This window comes from Syzygium oleosum, unplaced genomic scaffold, assembly GCF_021117445.2.
Source record: "Syzygium oleosum isolate NSW1041296 unplaced genomic scaffold, Sole_v2.1 Sole_v2.23, whole genome shotgun sequence".
NCBI lineage: Eukaryota > Viridiplantae > Streptophyta > Magnoliopsida > Myrtales > Myrtaceae > Syzygium > Syzygium oleosum.
The window spans coordinates 3,756,803-3,778,924 of NW_026607507.1; the positions used below are offsets into that span (position 1 = coordinate 3,756,803).

The 22,122-nt window shown below is 39.5% G+C and overlaps 2 protein-coding genes across 2 annotated transcripts; one reads left to right on the plus strand and one right to left on the minus strand.

Moving 5' to 3' along the window:
* The first annotated feature begins 2,074 nt into the window (after positions 1 to 2,074).
* Positions 2,075 to 2,668, plus strand: LOC115682335 (protein DMP7-like). Its single transcript, XM_030606518.2, has one exon. The coding sequence runs from the start codon at positions 2,075 to 2,077 to the stop codon at positions 2,666 to 2,668; it is 594 nt and encodes a 197-aa protein (XP_030462378.1).
* A 695-nt stretch (positions 2,669 to 3,363) lies between these two features.
* LOC115682332 (uncharacterized) lies at positions 3,364 to 7,198 on the minus strand. The gene is made up of 3 exons (XM_030606515.2): positions 6,673 to 7,198; positions 5,886 to 6,337; positions 3,364 to 4,264 (listed from the first exon to the last, which is right to left on the minus strand). Exons 1-3 carry the CDS (start codon positions 6,835 to 6,837, stop codon positions 3,826 to 3,828), a joined length of 1,056 nt encoding a protein of 351 aa, XP_030462375.2. The 5' UTR covers positions 6,838 to 7,198; the 3' UTR covers positions 3,364 to 3,825.
* Between the last annotated feature and the right edge of the window lie 14,924 nt (positions 7,199 to 22,122).

Below are 22,122 nucleotides of genomic sequence, written 5' to 3' on the forward strand. Positions count from 1 at the left end.
GCCTGGTTGAACTATTCAGATTTCGCTGGGAAGGTCTCCTTGGAATTTTCTTCTCAAGTTCTGAAACGTGAAAACTGAAAAGGCTGATAAAATATCACATGGTGATGGTGCTCGTGCTGCCAATTTGCTGCGATAAAATTCGATTCGTACGGACCGTACTGGTGACAAATAAAGCTAGCATTCACGTGATGCCCTAGTATTGACGGACGTAGTACCAGGATAGAGATGCACAGATGAACCTATGAGGTTCTCCGCCTTGGTGTCTAAATCAATGTCAATTGGTGATGAAAGTCATGAGATCATGAATGTCGTCAAATTTTACTATTGAAATGGCAGAGTAATCATATTCTGGAGAAAACATTTACTAGAGAATTATTTTGGCTAGGCTAACAAGCAAAAGATCCAGTTGCAAATTAGAAAATTTTTGCCTCTTCACTCTTCTTCAGCCAATTCATTATGTATACCAAGTAAAACATGCAATAAAATGGAAAGTTATTCCCGAGCCTGCCATGGGGCACGAAGCTAAAGTACTTCTCAGAGTAGCTTCTTTGAAGGTTTAATGGCAGTGTTGATACTATCTTGTGCAGGAGCATCAGTTTTTCATAAAACAGGGATTGTCAAAGATGATGATAACTCGTCTTGTGAATAATAAGCAGAAATGGTAATTGAATGTCTTATTATGCGCGGCGAGCCAGTGATATCATCCTAGTATTACAATACTTTCACATTTTCCTCAGGGAACTTTTTCATTATTTCTCATAAAATTAAACTCTACTGAAGTAACACTGATCACCCTCAAGGGGGAAGATGAACGTTGAAAGGGATGAAAGAATAGTGATGGGATGTAAATGTTGATTATTTGAACAAAAGTAAAACAGGATGCTCTTACAAGATTTTGCTCCTGATTCAGGCCCAAAAGTAAAAGTTAGATGAGACTAAAAGAAAATTGACCATAGAAAAAGTGAAGGCTCGGACGTTCAGCTTGGGGTTGGGCTGGTAGTTGTTGGTCCATTGCCACTCTTTCTAGTGCTCCATTACCATGATTCCCCCACTAAAATGTCGAGGCCACCGTGCAAGAGAACATTGGAGAAAAACATGATGATAGTTTTGATTTGGAATGCTCTGCCCATCACAAAGACAGGTGACAATTGCGGACAAGGAAAATGACGTCTGATGAACATTGGAATGTACTATGATTGCTTTCCTGAACTCAGTTACATTACTGTCCGTGTGTTGTTGTAAGCTACCATTCAGCTGAAGTCATTACTACTTACTACAGCTTTTGTATTTCTAAGTGAGATTAAATCACCCTCTGTGAGAATGTCTGGAAAGAGTAGTCTTAAACTAGTCAGATCAGAAGTCATGAAGAGTAGTCTTATGGGATTTCAATATAAAGTATATGGAGATTTGCATGTGCTAGTGCTGATGACTTCCTTTACAAAAGTCGCCCAGCAGCTTAATCTTGTCCAGGATAATTTGGGGACTGAAGCACAGATGAAATCTTTTGACAGTAATGGGATGTCAACTCTCAGAAAAGCTTACATGGTTACTATGGAAATTCATCCAGACGTTGCCCAGAGAAAGTTCCTTAAAATGGTTAACGGATCAAATGTTTTGCGCAATAACTCGAGTTATTGAGCGGCCTAGCTTAGGCTTCTGTGCTGCTGTATCCCTCTGTTAAGTACTACTCTATTTCTTTGTTAAACGGAAAAAGACGCATCAAGTCCTCAGATAGATTTACTCGAGCATGTTATCTATCGGACATGAAAGATTGATCAGGTTCCTTTCAATTTAATCAATTATAATGCCTATCAATTTTGCATCACATCCGTCTTATCCTGTTCCACATGTGAGTCTTTGTAAAAGTAATTTTTCTTTTCCCTTAATGCACAAGAAAGAGAATGATAAACTCATCCCATCATGCCGCATTCATCAAATCATTATAGCCTTTGTGCATGGCACACATCATATGTGATGCTTTTCTTTGTGTATATATAGGTATAGTAGTAAGCAAGTTCTTCGAATTATCAACTATTCACACACAGAGGACTGAAAAATTACACCTAGACCAACTATGCCGGAAGGCCTAGATCAGTTGCTACCCCTCCTCCAACAACCAAAAACCCGGAGCCAGAAGGCCCTGAGAAAAACCCTGAAAGGCACAGCAACTCTCTCCAATCTCCTTCCCACAGGCACAACCTTCGCCTTCTCGCTTCTCTCTCCAGTTTTCACTAACAAAGGCCAATGCATCAGCTTTCTCAATCACATCCTCACCATAAGCCTCCTTGCAGTCTCTGCGATTGTGTGTTCCCTTTTATGCTTCACCGACAGTGTTAGGGACCCAAAAGGCAAGGTCCGGTATGGATTCGCCACGACTAAAGGGCTGTGGGTGATTGCTGCAACGGTGAAGCTCTCAGATGCTGATGCAAAGAAATATAAGTTGAAGGTGATCGACTTTTTGCACGCATTCATGTCGGTGCTGGTCTTTGCAGTGGTCGCATTTTTCGATCAGAATGTGATCAAGTGCTTCTTCCCAGTGGAGTCGGAGCTGGCCAAGTGGCTCCTAGAGGTCATGCCTTTGGCAGTCGGAGGTGTTTGTACCGGTTTCTTTTTGCTGTATCCAACCACGCGCCATGGAATTGGCTTTCCTCTTTCACGTGAGAAGTAGAACCAGCAACAATAACATCAAAGCACATTCGATGCCTCACGATGTGTGCACGTCTTGTACCTTACTCCGTGCTTCATTTGTGATCTATGTATCCCATAATATGTATGTATCACTTCGAAAATTTGGTGCTTCTCTTTTATACGTACAATGCAATGCAGCAGAGGAAGAATGAAGTTGGAGGGTATACTTAGCAAGAACTGAGTCACCATATGTAATCTTTCATCAACTCCACGGGGGAAATTTACGATGACAACCCGACTACCCAGCTATATTCTTAAACAAAAATAGCTGCGTCTAAATTAATGTGTCCTGATCATCCTGGCAATCTCACGCTTATCTCTAGTCACATTTTGATAGATTAAGCCTAACAGAAGCGTGATCTGCAACTTGACCATAATTTGCACTGTAAACTCGTTTGCTGCTAATTCCATCGCCCAACCGAACTTCTCAGACATGAACTGAGCTGAGGTTTGAATTACCACAAAGACAGTGAGCAAGCAATGAAGTTTCTTGTTTTTCGCTCAATGAAAACGAAGTGAGCAAGGCAAAGAAGCTTTTAGTTTTCTTGCAATTATCATTGTCGCCAACAACATCAAGGGGGATCAAAGGATCTCGCAGCTTCTTTCCTGTTCTTTGTCCAGCAAAGCTCTTGGACATCCTTCCAATTGGTAACCAAAATCCATCGAGGGACGCTCGCAACATAACATATTCAGTTCATATCATGTAACCATTTACCAGAGTTCATCTTCATTCCTCAAATTTTGAATCCGACTAATACCTCTCTTTTTGCTAAACACAAGGACTGATACAGTTACAAGGAACATGCCATCCTCACTATCAACAGATTGTCCTGGTATCAGCGATTTAAGTTATACATCGAAACATAACACATTGTTACATACATACAGGTAACAGCATCAACCGACGGGGTGCTAATCTGCTTGAATCTGCAGATATCGCCTCTAAGACAACCAAAACTATCACTTTGTTTAAAGAACCTGCCTGTAACTCTCAATTAGGACCGTAATTTAAGTATAACAATAAACTAAACCCCAAATTGCTGCCAGAAAGATCCCATGCAATTTCTCTGACCTTGCAAAACCAAGCAACTGGACCAAATATTCACATTAGCTCGTCGGGACTCCATTTGCATCTTCTCAAGCAACCAAAAGTTTCTTGATTCCAGCCTTCTGCTCTGATGTCAGCCTCGTTGGGAACTTGATGTTGAACTTGATCCTCAAGTTACCCTTCTTTATCGGGTCCTTCTGGAGAGGCATCCCCTCCCTCGGAACTACCTCCTCATAGTTTGGATGGATCACATTGCTGATAGGGATGGTCAAACTCCTGCCATCTAACGTTGTGAGATGGACCGTGAGACCTGTTAAGGCCTCGGCCAGGGATATGGTTTTTGTGACGATCAAGTCATTTCCATCGCGAGTGAACACACTGTGAGGCTTCTCGTCAATTATGAAGACGAGATCAGCCGGTATGACGTTTGGCTGCTCATTGCCTTTCTCAGGGAAGGTAATTTTGGTTCCCTTCTTCCAACCTGGCTTTATGTCAATGGTTAATATCTCCTCTACCGGCATAGTTCTTCTGCATCAATCCATAACATGCAAAAGTCAGAAGGATAGATCATGGAAAAAAACACCAAGATAATGTGGATCATGCAAAATCAAAGTGTTTGCCTAAGTTCAAGACCTTTACAGAATGAAAGGCCAAATCCCTGAAAAATCATCATACAGGGAGCTCATAAACCTTACACATTTCCAATATCACATGGTCCACATTTAAAAACCTAAGAAGAAATTATTTTTTGGGTGCAGGAGTAGACATGCAACGAACCCTATTCGGAGCTGAACATGCGACATCTAATTTCAGAATATCCATATACTCAGCATGTGATGCAATACTCTTCCATAAGTTTAGATCAAAAGTTGATAAGTTGCCAGCTTTCAAAATTCATAGTCCCAGTTAATCTAACATGGTATATAAGCCTCTAGCTGAGGAAAAAAGACTGCAATACTTCCTTTTAAACATTCCCAACAAATCCTCATGCGTCTGCATGCACAAATGATTGTGTGTCATGAATATGCCAGTAAACCAAACAACCACCAGTAACTCCTCCTGCACAAATTCTGCTTTATTCAGGGTATTTAATTATATTGACATAACCAACAGATGCACAGTTTTTTGTTTGCGAATATCGTGCCATATTCATATCATATAATTGCATTAAATGCAGACATTCCTGCAAAGAGTTAAGAGGGGCAAAAGGAGAATGTGCCACTCAGCAGTCGCCATATTATTCTTTTCAATGATGTGTGCTCATTCCTAAAGACAGGATGTCTTTGGCTGCACACCAATTTAACTAGTTCTCAACTATACGGCATCATATCGGCAGCGTATTCAATACCAATCCATAAAAGAAAGTTCATCGGACAACAAGAGATGCAGCTCCATGCTAGAATGATGACCAATAATCATCGAAACCCACACGTCCACACTGCATATCCATGGCAAAGCACCTGTAGGAAATGTGGCTTTACCTGTATATTACCTAGATACAACTCTGTACAGTGGCATAGAAAACATGGACTATCTACAGAAGGTGCATAAACCAATACAGCGATATTTCAAATTATATCAAAATTACAGCTTTTCAGCCAAAAACTTCTTTATGATGTCACTGAAGACAAAGTCCTACAACTCGAGGATTAATCCTGCCAAGGTTCCCAGTCACCCAATATGTAAGATAGTATTTAACAGAAACTGTTAGATGAACCCAAGCAATCATTTGTGGGTTACACCAAGCTGCATCGTCTCAGCTGTAAAGAAGGAATAAAGTAGGCTAACCAACACAATGATCGGCCCAAAGGAATAAAGTAGGCTAACCAACAAAATGATCAGCCCCGACACAACCACATAAATTTTAGGTACCCCGAGGGCATGAGGCTAACAAGGACAAAGGCACAAAGTTGTCTCCATTATCGATTCTTTCCCTATTGAGCCCATTGTCTAGTTCTTAGTTCTATCCAAAAAGACGAACGAGTAACACTAGACATTTAATGCATTCCCAAAATAGTTTCCGGCTTTCAGTCATATTCTCTCACCCAATACTGACCCAAAACTCGTGGATTTCTGGTGAACAAAGAAAAGTACACTTTTGACAAACTAACAACTACTTTCTTTAAATGAGATAGCCTCTCAGACTTACCCGCTCATGTCAGCAATCTCCCGGGAGATCTTCATTTTCTTGGTAGTCCCTTTGTAAAGATCCTCTAGACTACAGGGCAACCTGTTCTCAATAGGAGGAGCTTTCCTGGGAGCTGCTTGGTACATTGACCCTCCTCCACCTCCTCCTTCTCCATAGGAGCCAAAGAAATCATCCCCAAATATACTGCTCGAGAACCTTGACCCTCTCATTCCACCACCGCTGCCGCCACCCATCCCTCCCGTGCCGCCGTAGGGGGTGCTCGAGAACCCGAAAAACTCAGCAAAGATATCGTCTGCATTTCGGGGGTTGAACCGGAACGCCGTTGGCCCATCTCCTGTCGAGAAGTAGGTAGCACCGCCAGGGCCACCGGCATCAGGCGGCGGCACTTGACCCTTCAGACCCTCCTCGCCATACTGATCATACACCGCTCTCTTCTGGGGGTCACTGAGGACCTACAAGCAATTCAATTGAAACAACACCATCTCAAGCTCAAAATTGTCATTACCGTGCAAAACCATCAAAAGCAACAACATCAATTGTCCGGGTGCATGAACCATACTGTCAGATTTTCAAACCTAGAACGAAATTCGCACAGAGAAAGACTTCAAATGCCAACTTCAGTCAATCCCATCAGAAGCGTACAAGATTAACTTCGAATCGGACGCCGACACCAAATAAAAAAAAAAAATCCACCAATCAAATAGAGGGAAAAAAGAACTCGCTCGAATCGAAACGAAGCAAACAAAACAAGAACGGGCAACATGGCAAGAAACGAAGTTTGCCGCACCTCGTAAGCCTCGGAGATCTGCTTGAACTTGGCCTCGGCTTCTTTCTTGTTGCTGGGGTTCTTGTCGGGGTGCCACTTCATGGCCAGCTTCCTGTAGGCCTTCTTCAAGTCGTCGTCTGTGGAGCTCCTATCCACCCCCAACATCTTGTAGTAATCTAACCCCATTTCTCCAACCCACCAACACCCGCACCAACACCAATCCCCTTGAATCTGCACCGAGCTAAGCCTCCGCAGAACGAAGAGACCAAAGACAAACAAAAAAAGGAAAGAAAGAAAGAAAGGAAAAGGTCGTAGCTTTGAATTCAGTCGAAATCTGTACACAGTACACACTTCTGCTATGGTGGTGGTGGTGGTGGTGGTGGTGATTTTGTGTAGTAAAATATTGTGTCGGGCTCGTACCTGTTGCGGTGGAGCTCAGGATTCCGTCGGGTGATGGATGAATTGAGAATCCGGTGGAAGCTTCCAGAACCCCGCCCTCCCCGATCGGCTGCCGTCACCAGGGTCTCTCGATCTTGCCGGTCACCGTCCGATGGGTCTTTGCATTCCTATCCAATAAACCATAAATATTCCGAGCGAAAAGAGGAGGTACACGTGGTGGTACACGTGGCTCTAGCTTCCAGTAGATACCAATCAGTGATCACTCGCGTCTGTCTTGGTGCATGCCCCCGGCGGCTAGGCTCTTCACTTCACGACCCTCCCTCGATTTTGCATCATGCATGGAAGGGGATGGAAAGAGCGATCCATGTCCGAGCAGAAGAGGCCACTGATTTTCGCTTTTCTTTGTACGAAACAGTGCAGTAAAATGTTACCTCAGCTTAGACCCGACCAGTTCGCACGTTTCTGTACACGAATCTTTGTCCTAGCTTTAGCTGATAATCTTTCTAGAGGTCGATCATCGTCTTCAGGCTGCGGTTTCCCGAAAAACCATGTCCTAAAATGTAGCAAGAAGAGCAAATCCTGAACCGTCGCACCACTTTGGGCTGAGTAAGTAAGGAACCCTTTGTCCTTGCTCTACTTCTCCTTCTACCGTTTGTTCATGTAGATATGGTATTGACTGATTCCAAAAGGAGAAGAGCTAAGCACAGACATTGTCACGAGCATGTTCATAGGTCCTCTTTGCCATTTACTACGCTGATCTATATATGCATCGCAAATCCAACATATTCATTGGAATGAAGTTTATTAGTGCTCTCGGAAGAAGATCGCGTCGTCCGTCCACCTAATCAATCACTGGGTATATAATGTCGAGCCCATCACATTTTTTGGGTGGAAGACACCACGGTGCATAATATTTTGCATTCTGTCACTAATTAGATTAATAGACGACATGTATGGTATGCTCAGAGCATCTAAATACCTCCCTGAATCTGTTCCGATCCTTATCAACACTTCAACTATGCGTGGCAGGGCATTAGATACATAGAGGATATCTGGCTTTTTCTACTCTCGAGTATTAAAAAGTCCCAATTTCTTTTCTTTTTTTTTTTTTTCGTTTTTATGATGGTCATTTTTCCTTGTACATACAGTTATCGCTCTCTAGTCTTAGTCTAGGACGTCCATACATGCCTTTCAAAAAATGAACATTTCATACGCTCTTCTAAAAGTAAACCCACGTAGGCGGACTTTAATCATAATTAGCATTTTAGCAAAATAGATCTTTAAATGGGAAAATTATCAAAAAAGTCCTAAGCCCATTGCATTTGTACAATTCAGTGATAAATCTTTCAAGTATATCAACTGAGTCTTAAACCGAAAATTTGTTAATTTAATCATTCCGATCAATTTTAGTCGGAAATTGCTAACGCGGACGCTGATCATCCCCTGTGACACGACCAACGCTAACGTGGATAATATTTTTCTTCTTTTCTTTCTTTGTTTTTTTTCCTCTGCCAATCGCCAGGCCTTGGCGACCGACTATAGGAGAGGGCTGGCCTCGCTAGACTCAAGCATGGCTCAAGCTTGTCAGATACTGGTGAGGTCGAGCTCGCCTAAGGCTGATGAGGTTTTTTTTTTTTTTTTTTGGTAACCGAGGATCCGCCATCATTCCCCGGGGATGAGCCCGCACAGGTAATCGGGGCGCCTATACCTCGGGGGAGACTAGCCCAGCAACCCATCGCCAGCCCCCCCCCCCCCACTTAAATTACCTAAGGCCGATGAGGTTGAGCCTCGCCTAATCCCAGAAAGCTCCAACTCGCCAAGTCCCCACGAGATTGAGCTCCCTCAAGTCCGGGGAGGCTCAAGCTCACTTGAGACTAGTGAGGTTGAGCCTGCCTCTGATCCCAGCAAGCTCGAGCATCACTTGGCCTCGCTAGCCTAGGGCAAGAACGAGCCTCGCCCGAAGCGGGGGAGGTTGACTGTCACCTGTGGCTTGTTGCCGGCCATTGCCGAGGCTTAGTGATCAACAGAAGAAGAAGGAAAAAGCAAAAAAGAAAAAGCAAAAACGAAAAAAAAACATATAAAAAATTTTGGAAATTTTTGTAAAAATTGTCTACGTCAGCATCGGTCATGCCACATAGGACGGTTAGCATCCACATCAGTAAGTTTTGGCCAAAAGATCTAAATTGACAAATTGTCAAAAGGTTTAGACTCAATTGGCACAATTAAAATGTTTTTTACTTAATTGGCACAAGTATAATAGGTTTAGGAATTTTTTGATAATTTCATGTCCACGTCATGGAAGATTGACTAGATCTTTTAGTCGATCTAAAAGAATCTCGGTACGATCAATCTTAGGTTTGTTGGCTCATTAATGGCATTTTGAACTATATAGAGGGCTTAACGCGCGAGAAGCCTCAGGCCAAAACCCATAGGTCAAGACTAATCTTTGTGATTACTTTTGCAGGACCACGCTCTCGTCTCTCTTCCCTTTTCTAATTTTCGTGAGGAAGATGGACCGAGTGAGGGAGAAATAAAAATTGCTATATAAACTGGGTAAAAAGTTTTTGTTCTAGCGATTCTGCCTCTAGATCAGTGGAAAATGGAAATTGAATAATGGGAAACAAAAAATATGTTGTCGAAGTGAATGTCTGGACTTCTTTTTTTCATATGAGTTATATTGGTATTAAAAAGATTCACTTTATATATACATTTCTTTTTGTTCCACCTTGTTGCGACTAAATCATACTCAAGTTTATCACAAAAAGAAAATGAAAAAAATGGCATGTAAATCAAGACTGCAATTGGGCCTGGGTTGGACTGAACTTCTAATGATATTATGGACCTAGAAATGTTTTGGGCTAAGCCCTAAGCTAGTGAACATTCTATTTTACTCTAAAGAATGAAGGCTTTTGTTCGCAATTACCACACCTTAATAACTGTTAAGCAAATTTATTTAATGAAAAAAAGCCCGTTAGAAAAACATAATCTAGCCCAAACGAAGGAGGCATTAACAATTTCTGATGTTCTTTTCTTTTGTTGAAAGAAGATCTGAATTGGGTATAGACGAATAGTGCTACAGACACAAAGTATGCTGATTGACATGAAGAAAGATTAAGTGGCTATGAGTAATTTGTCGTGGTTATGGACATTCTACGAATAAAGTTCGTGCATTTTCGGTGCATAACCACACTTTCACGTGAGCCCAATAGCATGTTATGCTACAGAATTAGAAGAACCAAAATGACATGGTGGAAATGAAAAGCACGAGTCGCAACTCACAAGCACGCACGCCCATAGCGCAAAGAGAAGTCTCCAGATTTTTTATATTGATTGCTGAAAAGAGGGCTAACTGAGAGCTATGACAAAGTATACATTACAAATACTGTTGCAACCTTAACCCTAGGAATTACTAAACAAGAAAGTAACAGGACAAGGAAACAAGGAGACGATAATAAAACCATAGACAAAGCTAAAGAACAACTAAATCCCTCGGGTTCTTCCAACCAAAGATAAGATGCCTTAAGAAATCTCAAAACTTAGAATAATGGAGACAATGGATTCAAATTTCCTATACTTTATAAACATCCCAAACTAAATTAATAGAATAAAATAACCAATTTCCAAGAATCTAAATTGATCGAATAAATTAAGGAGTAAATTCAATTTGGAAGCACTCCACACGACCAAATGTCTCGAGTCACCGATTAACTTTAAAAGATTGTCACTTGCTAGCTCTTTTCAATTCTCGTGTCTAAACCAATGATACTAGATTGATTTGCAAAATCGACACACTATATATTTACGAATATTGGGTGCAACTTGTTTATTAACATTTACTCATAACTCGTCACATAAAATACCATAACCGTTCTATAAAAATCACAGTCCTAAACACCATCAAAGCTTTGACGAGCCACTCGAGTCAAACTGAACCTCCCTTTGCTCGAGAAGAGAAGACCCACGAAAAGTCATCTCCGATGTGCTGTGGAAACCTGCCCCCACAAAGGGAAAGCTGAGAAAGAGAACAAGCGTTTGAGGATGACGCATAAACTAAGGGTGCGAATGGTAACCATTCTGCTCCAGAAATCAAATTCTTACCAGAAATTGATTTCTAGAATTCTTGCCAGAATTTGATTTCTGGAGGAGAAATCTATTTGGTAAAACATGACTAATTCTGTTCCAGAAATTGATTTCTGGAACAGAAATCTGTTTTGATTTGTTGATTTTTTTTGCACCTAAAAAAATTAAAATTTTACTCAAAGTGGGTGGCCACATGTATTATAAGCCATTCTGTAAAGTTTTGAAATTTTTGATTTTTTTTGGGCACCTAAAAAAATTTAAATTTCACTCAAAGAGGGTGGCCACAGGTATTCTAAGCCATTTTGTGAAGTTTTGAATTGTTTTATTTTTTTTTATTTTTTTGGGCACCTCAAAAAATTTAAATTTTACTCAAAGTGGGTGGCTACAGATATTCTAAGCCATTCTGTGAAGTTTTGAAATTTTTTACTTTTTTTTATTTTTTTGGGCACCTCAAAAAATTTAAATTTCACTCAAAGTGAGTGGCCACTGGTATTTTAAGCCATTTTGTGAAGTTTTGAAAATTTTTATTTTTTTATTATTTTTATTTTTTTTGGCACCTCAAAAAATTTAAATTTCACTCAAAGTAGGTGGCTACAGGTATTTTAAGCCATTTTGTGAAGTTTTGAAATTTTTGATTTTTTTTTGGGCACCTCAAAAAATTTAAATTTCACTAAAAGTGGGTGGCCACATGTGTTTTAAGCTATTCTGTGAAGTTTTGAAATTTTTGATTTTTGATTTTATTTTTAAAAAAAAATTTACCAAATTTCATATTTTCCCGAAATCTGACTTTTTTTTTGTTTTCCGGAAATTTTTATGAATTTTTCTAGAATTTTTCAATTTTTATGCATTTTCTGAAAAAAAAATTATGAGAAAATAGGGAGAATGCATTTCGGAATCAAGAAGCTATACAAAGTAGCTTCTCTTTTTCTTGCCAAAAACTCATTCCGGAATCAAAAATGCATTCTGGAATCAAGAATGCATTCTGGAATCAAGTATTTTTAACAAACGCATTTTTATTCCAGAATGCAAAAATCGCTCCGGAATGCATTCCGGAAATTTTTTAACAAACGCCATTCTGTTCCGGAATGCATTCTGGAGCGATTTTTGCATTCTGGAATAAAAAAACATTTGTTAAAAATACTTGATTCCAGAATGCATTCTTGATTCCAGAATAAGTTTTTGGCAAGAAAAAGAGAAGCTACTTTTTTAGCTTCTTGATTCGAACGCATTCTCCCTATTTTCTCACAATTTTTTTTTCGTAAAATGCATAAAAATTGAAAAATTCTAGAAAAATTCATAAAAATGTCCGAAAATAAAAAAAGTCAGATTTGGAAAATATGAAATTTGGTGAATTTTTTTTAAAAATAAAATAAAAATCAAAATTTCAAAACTTCACGTAATAGCTTAAAACACATGCGACACCCACTTTTAGTGAAATTTAAATTTTTTGAGGTGCCCAAAAAAAATCAAAAATTTCAAAACTTCACAAAATGGCTTAAAATACCTGTTGCCACCTATTTTGAGTGAAATTTAAATTTTTTGAGGTGCCCAAAAAAAAGAAAAATAATTAAAAAAATAAAAATTTTCAAAACTTCACAAAATGCTTAAAATACCCGCGCCACCCACTTTGAAATGAAATTTAAATTTTTGAGGTGCCCAAAAAATAAAAAATAAAAAATAAAAAATTTCACGTAATGGCTTTAATATCCGTAGCCACCCACTTTCAAGTAAAATTTAAATTTTTTGAGCTGCCCAAAAAAATAAAAAAAATAAAAAAATTCAAAACTTCACAAAATGGCTTAGAATACCTGTGGCCACTCACTTTGAGTGAAATTTAAATTTTTTTAGGTGCCCAAAAAAATTTAAAAAAATCAAAAATTTCAAAACTTTACAGAATGGCTTATAATACATGTGGCCACCCACTTTGAGTAAAATTTAAATTTTTTTAGGTGCAAAACAGATTTCTGGAGCAGAATTAGTCATGTTTTACCAAACAGATTTCTCCTCCAGAAATCAATTTTTGGCAAGGATTTGATTTCTGGAGCAGAATGGTTACCATTCGCACCCTAAGACCTTGAATTTTAGTTTTTTTAAAATTATTTACTTATGTGACGCCACGCAATTACTACATCAACGCTACGTCGAATTTTTCTTTTCAAATTGTATCCAGATTTTGTTTTAGACAAAATTGCTTTGTTCCGATCACCGGAAAAATAAAATGCCTCCCTGGCCGACAAAATTTTGGCCATCCGGCGAGCTTAAACCTTATTGAGATCAACTTATCCACTTTGGGCTTTTATTTGAAACAATATTCACTTTAAGTTCTTATTTAGAAAATGACATTACTTCGTATCCTTATTTTAAAAATAATAGATTGCTTTTTTTTTTAAATAAGAGGGAGTGATAAGATGTATATTCTTCCAATGATATATAGTTGAATGGAGCTCAACATCTCGGTTATAAATGACTTGAACTTGAAACACTTTCTCATTTTCTTTTCCTTTTTTCCCCATACATAGGAGCTTTCCCCAAAGATGGAATTTACTGCATAGCACACGAACAAGATCTACCCATTTGAGAGCAGAAACTTTTAATTAGGAGGGAGCTAGAGAGCTATGCTCGTTCTATAAATTTATATAGGGCATAGGGCGGGGGGCCCCAGTACTGAAGAAGAGTGATAGATTCTCTTACGCACGGTATCAGCACAGAAGCAATTATTGCTCTCTTTTTTTGGGAGGACCCATCTGAGATAAAACATACAGTTTACGATGCTTGTCATTATCTTCTTGCATTGCAGGACCATCGCCGAGGACACCTCCCCCGTGTCATTTGCTCGCTGGTGCTAACAAATGTGTCACGAGTCGTGTCTCGCGGATTAGAGAAGATGGTCCCTTTTGATCCACATGGCTGAAAATAAAAGCCCCGTTTGTCGTGGCTCTTGACAAGGTTGCAGAGATTTTGACTCCCAATCCACAGAAACGCTTCGAAAAGTGGCTCCGACATTGTATGGTGATAAGTGGCCATGGCCCGAAAACCTAAAAGCCAGAGAGACAGCGTGTACTTTGCACTGCTACTGCATTGCGCAGTCAACTAGAGCCTCTCTCATGGAATCATTTCTCGTCTGCACAGAGAGAGAGAGAGAGAGAGAGAGTGAGATTGATGTTCGTTGTTTCCCTTGCGAAAGCCTTTCAGGTGAAAAGTCTGATGGATTGCATAGAGCTGTGTTTTTGTTGGTTGTTCACTTGTTTAAACGAGATGCACGCCATGTTAACGAGCAAAAGGATAGAAACTTACAATTTTCAAACCTTTAAGTGATAAACGGTTAAAGCTTGATTTTGGAGATGTCCATCTGTGTTGAAATTGCAATATCATCCTCTAAAGTTATTCTTACTTTAGCAGTACTCAATACGAGTACGATAGATTCTTTATACATATCGTTGTCATTTATCCTTCTTTTCCTCTTTTGTCGCCGTCCTCGCCGGCCACTGGGAGAGGGCTACGAAGCCCTTGCCGGCTGTTGGCAAGGGTTACAGCCACGAGCGAGGCCACATTGCCCAAATATGAGCGAGGCTAGCCTCGTCGAAGGCCTCGACCCTCGCCAGCAACCGACGAGGGCTTCGTGACCATTGCCTAGTGGTCAGCAAGCTCCAGCAACTCTTGCCGGCCACGGGTGAAAAAAAATAAAAAGAAAAGGAAAAAGGAAAGAAAAAAATTATTTAAAAACATTTGTCCGCGTCAGCGCCGACCACGCCACATATGATGGCCGGCGTCCACGTCAACGATTTTAGACCAGAATTGATAGGATGGACTATATTGGCAAATTGTAAAAGGTTTAAGGCTAAATTGCTCAAATTAAAAGGTTTAGGACTGAATTAGCACAAATATAATAGGTTTAAGACTTTTTTGATAATTTTCTATATCCACCCACCTGTAAAGACATCTTATAAAATCTATTAGAGTGAAAAGTTTTCAAAACTAAAAGAAGAAAAAGACAAGGTTGTCGGGAATTTACCGATAAAAGGGTCGAGCTCTCGGTTTTGGAGACAATTTTTTGGGAAAATCACCAAAAAGTCTTAAACCTATTGCAATTGTGTCAATTCAGTCTTAAATATTTTGGATTTGTGCTAATTTAGTCCATCCGCCCAATTTTAGCCAGCCAGTGCTAACGTGGACACCGACTGACGTCAGACATTCGGCTAACATTGACGTGGCAATTTTTAAGTATATTTTTCAAATTTTTTACTTTTTTTTCCCTCTTTTCCCTTTCTCTTTCCTTTTTTTTCCTCTCCTTTTTCCCTTGGCCAGCCACTAGTGAGGCTCGCCCTCGCCAACACTTGTGAGGGGCCGGCCCTAACCCTTGGCTGGTCGTCGGATCGGCCAAGGGAAGAAAGAAAGAAAGAAAAAAAACAAATGAGAAAAGAAAAGAAAAATTAAAAAAATTACCACATTAACGTCGGTCGGATGTTCGGCACCGGTCGGCGTCCACATTAGCACAAGCTAGCCAAAATTGGCTAGATGAACCGAATTGGCATAAATACAAAAGGTTTAAGACTGAATTGGTAAAAAAAGATATAAATTGACACAATTGCAATGGATGTCCATTAACGTTTAGAAAGTAAAAGTAAACACTCTTTTAGTATTGCTCACTTACGATTTTTTAATCATTTAAGTGTTAAAGTGACTTAAAGCGTATCATAGTTTCTTTCCGAAACGAAATTTGGTTTATTCCAGACATTACTAATTGGGGTCCGGGCTTAAAGCCATTCCAAACAAGCAGCTCTCGAGATTTCTTGGTACATAGAGAATTAGATGAGTGTGTTATGGATATTACTTTCTTCCAAGCCGTCTCTCACTAATCCATTTCAAAGCTAGAGTTGATAAAAAGAGAGAGAATATAATAATTAAACGCTCTACTAAACTCACATAGGTCCTCCCATTGTGATTTCAACCACAAAATAGACCTAAATAGTAAAATATAACGAAAATAAAAAAGACGGTTTAGGAATGGCACACTAGTCGAAAGAAAATGGTAAGAAAGTGAGTATATCTTGATTGATGTAGTATTTGGATAAGCACCGAGCATATGAATCCTCCTGCATTATCGAAATTTTGGATTTGCAAGAACGTTCCTAGCTGAGAACAATTTACCTAGAAATCCCGAATCCCAAATTCTCTCTCTATTGTTTGAGTTCTTATATTACATCAAGTGCTTCAATTATCAGTTTGTTACCCTTTCTACTCATCTCACCTTGTCATGCACGATAGTGTAGAAATCACTGTATGGCTTCAATTTTCATTTTAGAAAAATTAAGGACAAATGATATAAATAGTCCATAAACTTTGACCTAATGTACAATTTGATCCATGAACTTTTAATTTGTTCAATATAATTCATGAACTTTAACTTAATATTCAATTTAGTCCCTGAATTTTTAATCTGTTCAATGTGATTCTTAAACTTTTGGTCCATTTTCATATAATTCAAAGATCAAATTACATATTATGTCAAAATTTAGGAATTATTTATGCCATTATCCTAAAAATTTAAGTACGAAAAGAATTGTCTCATTTCACTCGTTGTCTTTCCATTTTTACGATGGAAACGCAAACTCAAATCTCTACTTCTTTTCAATTCCATGACCTAACAGCGTTCTTCCTTTTGATTCGTGCCCTTTGCACGATGACGCCGTCTTTGTCCAACCACGCAAGCGAAGGCTTTCTGACTCTCTCTCTCTCTTTGGCCACAGAGAAGAATTTTTCTGGACTGCTGAACGACGAAATCTAAGAGCAAGTCAAGTCAAGTTAAGAAATGACAGCCCTTATCTACACCCAGAATTGAATTCATCTTGTGGTATCTATCTTTGCTCGTGATTTGACTTCTTCCTTATCTATATAGCTTCATGCTTAGACATCGTACGATCGAGCCTCAACACCCACGTTGCTTGACGACTCCTAAAATATCACTGTCTTGCCCTTCCCACTGAGAACACCCACGTTACTCATCTTCAAAGACTTGGCGAGGCACGCTTGTTTCGATTTCTTGAAAGTATTGACAAACTTTTTGTCTGGCGAATACAAAATTGTTGGGATTTTGGAACCAAAATCCCATAGAATTGAATGAGAAGTGTGTGGGTGAAAGTGTCCCACATAGGGTAGAAGAGAGATGGGAGATGGGTTCAAATAGTTGAGCCTCACAAATGGCTTTGGGCCCCAAGGGGTACCCCACTTTTGTGGAAGAGAGAGGACCTACGTCAAGCTAGGTCGGTCCACCTCCCGCGCGCCGCCGCCGCCGTCCGTCCGGCCGGCTCGGCTCGGTTCCGGGTCCACTCTCTATCGGTTTTTATTTTTTTCGAACAGACACGTTGTTTAGAATTTATTTATTTATTTATTTATTTTTGGACAAATAAACATGTATGTTCGTGAGGTTCGGTTCGCCCGAACGTAAAACCGAAGCCCTTCTCGCGATCGTTCATGAACCGAACCGGTTCAAGCGAACCTTCGCTACTATTCACGAAAACTCGCGACTCTTCATTTTTCGTCACTTGAATAAGACCGAACAGTTTAGTTCGGAATACATATATCACTTCGTGGCATTCATTTTTTTCCCGACGCACTCTACGCATATTCACTTCATCATTGTCATTTGGTGCGATTGTTCCGCAAAATTGCGTTCGTTGGAGTCCTCCGAATACGTACCGCTCGGAGGAACGAGATCCGTTCTATCCCTGGGAGACGATTGTCCAATATCCTCGGAGTGCGATTGAGGGGCCAAATTCGTCTTAAGGACACGACGTTAATTCGTTGGGCTCGGATCAACATTCTGCTTATTTGGTTGTACTGCTTTCAGGTTAGTTTTTTCCTAACGTTTGATTTTAATTTCTGATATACGAACTTAGCCGACAACAATCTTAAGACGAATTTGCTTCGGTTCTGTTCGTATATTCTTATGCGTTGTTCATATCAAATATCATATTGCCGTTTCCTTAATTCGAACTTTTGTATAGTTCGTATGTTCCTTGTCATATCGTATAGAATACGATTCTATTTGCACATTCTGTTCGTTAATGAATTTTTCGAATATTGTTCATATTAGAAATTTTCAATTCTGTTCGTGAATATGGTATGTGTTTATATTTCAGAAATGGCTTCAACTTCGGTTAATCCTGTTCCGAATCACGGCGAAAAGCCAGAAAAGTTCAATGGTACGGAATTCAAGAGATGGCAACAAAAGATGTTGTTCTATCTCACGACCTTGAACTTGGCTAGATTCCTCAATGAGGATGGTCCTAAATTGGACGTTGGAGAGACAAATAAAGAACAGCTTGCTGCTGTGGACGCATGGAATCATTCTGACTTCCTGTGTCGCAACTATGTCCTCAACGGTCTGGACAATACTCTCTATAACGTATATAGTCCGCTAAAAACGGCTAAAGAGTTATGGGATAGTCTGGACAAGAAATACAAAACCGAAGATGCCGGATTGAAGAAATTCATTGTCGGTAAATTTCTGGACTTCAAGATGGTTGATTCAAAGACCATCTTAAGTCAGGTTCAAGAGCTTCAAGTGATTATGCATGATATTCATGCTGAAGGAATGACTCTAAGTGAGACATTTCAAGTGGCTGCATTCATTGAAAAATTGCCACCATCCTGGAGAGATTTCAAGAATTATCTCAAACACAAGAGAAAGGAGTTGTCACTTGAAGACTTGATTGTTCGGTTGAGGATAGAGGAAGACAATAGAAATTCCGAAAAGAAAGTTGGCAGCAATTTGGCGGTCTCAAGGGTCAATGTTGTTGAAGAAGGATCAAAACCCAACAAGAAGAGAAAAATGACTAGCAAGTCTGGAGAGGGATTCACCCAAGGCCTGAAGAAGTTCGTTGGCAAGTGCTTCAACTGTGGCAAGTCTGGACATCGAGCCAAAGACTGCAGAGCCAAGAAAAGACAGAAAACTCAGGCTAATGTGGTGGAAGAAATTTCCAATGGTGTTGATGATATCAATCTAACTGCCATGATATCCGAGTGTAATATGGTGGGAAATCCCAAGGAGTGGTGGATTGATACTGGAGCAACTCGTCATATTTGCGCCAATAAATCAATGTTCTCATCTTACATGCCTATGGAAGGTGATGAAAAACTCTACATGGGTAATTCATCGACCTCTAAGGTTGAAGGTGTTGGAAAGGTTGCTCTAAAGATGACATCTGGGAAAGTTGTGACACTAAATAATGTGCTACATGTGCCAGACATACGCAAGAATTTAGTGTCCGGATCTCTTCTTAGCAAGAATGGCTTCAAGTTGGTTTTTGTATCCGATAAGTTTGTACTCTCCAAGAATGAGATGTATGTAGGAAAGGGTTACCTCAGTGATGGTCTTTTCAAGTTAAATGTAATGACTGTTGTACCCAATGATGTTATGAATAAAGCTGTTTCTGCTTATGTGCTTGAGTCTCCTAATTTATGGCATGATAGATTAGGACACGTTAACTATAAGTCGATAAAGAAATTAATGAACATGGGATTATTGCCAAAATTCGAATGTTCTAGTGAGAAATGCCAAGTGTGTGTTGAATCTAAATTTTCTAAGCCTCCTTTTCATTCTGTAGACAATAGAGTCTCAGAACCTTTAGATTTAATACACACAGATATATGCGATATGAAATCAATACCGTCAAGAGGTGGTAATAAGTATTTTATCACATTTATAGATGACTGCTCGAGGTATTGTTATGTTTATTTGCTTAGTAGCAAAGATGAGGCTGTGAATGCTTTTAGAATTTATAAGTCCGAAGTTGAAACTCAGTTGAATAAGAAAGTTAAAATGATAAGAAGTGACAGAGGAGGTGAATATGAATTTCCTTTTGAGGAAATTTATACTGAGTTTGGTATCGTTCACCAAATGACTCCTCCTTATACGCCGCAATCTAATGGAGTGGCAGAAAGGAAAAACCGGTCTTTAAAGGAAACAATGAATGCATTGTTGAATAGTTTCGGTTTACCACAGAATTTGTGGGGGGAAGCTGCTTTGACGGCGAATTTTATTTTAAATAGAGTGCCCCCACAGAAAAACACAACAAACTCCCTATGAGAAATGGAAAGGCAGAATGCCTAACTTGAATTATCTCAAAGTGTGGGGGTGTTTGGCTAAGGTTGCGGTTCCTAAGCCTAAAAAGGTTAAGATAGGACCAAAGACTGTTGATTGTGTTTTTATCGGATATGCTCAGAATAGCAATGCATATCGTTTTCTTGTTCACAAGTCAGAGATCCCAGATATACATGTTAATACGATAATTGAATCAAGGGACGCTTCGTTCTTTGAAAATATATTTCCGTATAACATAGTATATGAGCCAATTGATAATAATAAGAGGTCTCGAGATACTATATCTAGAAATGATCCAATTGAGGATGAACCTAGACGTAGTAAAAGACAAAGGACTTCCACGTCTTTTGGACCTGATTTCTTCACGTATCTGTTAGAGAATGAGCCTCGGACATTCAAAGAAGCTGTGACTTCGCCAGAAGCCCCGTTCTGGAAAGAAGCTATCAATAGTGAAGTTGAATCCATCTTGTCAAACCATACATGGGAATTGGTTGACCTTCCTCCTGGTAATAAACCACTACAATGTAAGTGGATTTTCAAGAGGAAAATGAAAGTGGATGGTGCTATTGATAAATATAAGGCTAGGCTTGTAGTAAAAGGATACAAGCAACGAGAAGGTCTTGATTATTTTGATACTTATTCACCTGTTACTAGAATTACATCCATAAGGATGCTAATTGCCATAGCAGCGGTGTATAAGCTTGAAATCCATCAAATGGATGTTAAGACGGCCTTCTTAAACGGAGATTTGGAAGAAGAAATATATTTGGAACAACCCGAAGGGTTCATTGTTCCAAGTCAAGAGAAGAAAGTATGTCGGCTTATCAAGTCACTCTATGGATTGAAACAAGCACCGAAACAATGGCATGCTAAATTCGACCAAGTCATGTTGTCGAATGGTTTCAAGATCAATGAGTGTGATAAATGTGTATATGTTAAGAACACTCATAATGGTTTTGCCATTTTGTGCTTATATGTAGATGACATGCTTATAATGGGCAGCGATAGTGAGGTTGTTAAGGCGACCAAACGCATGCTCACAAGTAAATTTGATATGAAAGATATGGGGGTTGCAGATGTTATTTTAGGAGTTAAAATCCATAAAACATATGGAGGATTAACTCTATCACAATCCCATTATATTGAGACGATTCTTGGAAAGTGCAAGAATCTAGATATTGTACCGGTAAAGACTCCTATAGATGTTAATTTACATCTTTCGAAGAATACTGGTGAAAGTAAGGCTCAAAATGAGTATGCTAGTATACTAGGCAGTTTAATGTATGTCATGAACTGTACTAGGCCGGACATAGCTTGTGCGGTTAGCAAGCTAAGTCGATTTACAGTTAGTCCAAATGAAAATCATTGGAAAGCAATGAAACGTTTATTGGGCTACTTAAAGCATACTCAAGATTATGCTTTGCATTACACAGAATATCCAGCGGTACTTGAAGGATACTGTGATGCAAATTGGATAACCGGCACTAAAGACACAAAATCGACAAGTGGATATGTATTCACACTTGGGGGAGCGGCAGTGTCTTGGAAATCATCCAAACAAACTTGTATTGCTAGATCCACTATGGAATCAGAATTTATTGCTTTGGATAAAGCCGGTGAAGAAGCAGAGTGGCTTCGAAATTTCTTGGAAGATATTCCTAATTGGCCTAAACCAGTGCCCGCTGTATGTATACATTGTGACAGTCAAGCGGCAATAGGAAGAGCAAGGAATGTCATGTATAACGGTAAGTCTCGACACATACGTCGAAGACATGACACAGTAAGACAACTTCTCTCTAGTGGAATTATCACCATTGACTATGTGAAGTCAAAAGATAATATTGCGGATCCATTGACAAAAGGCCTAACTGGAGAGATGGTTGCAAAAA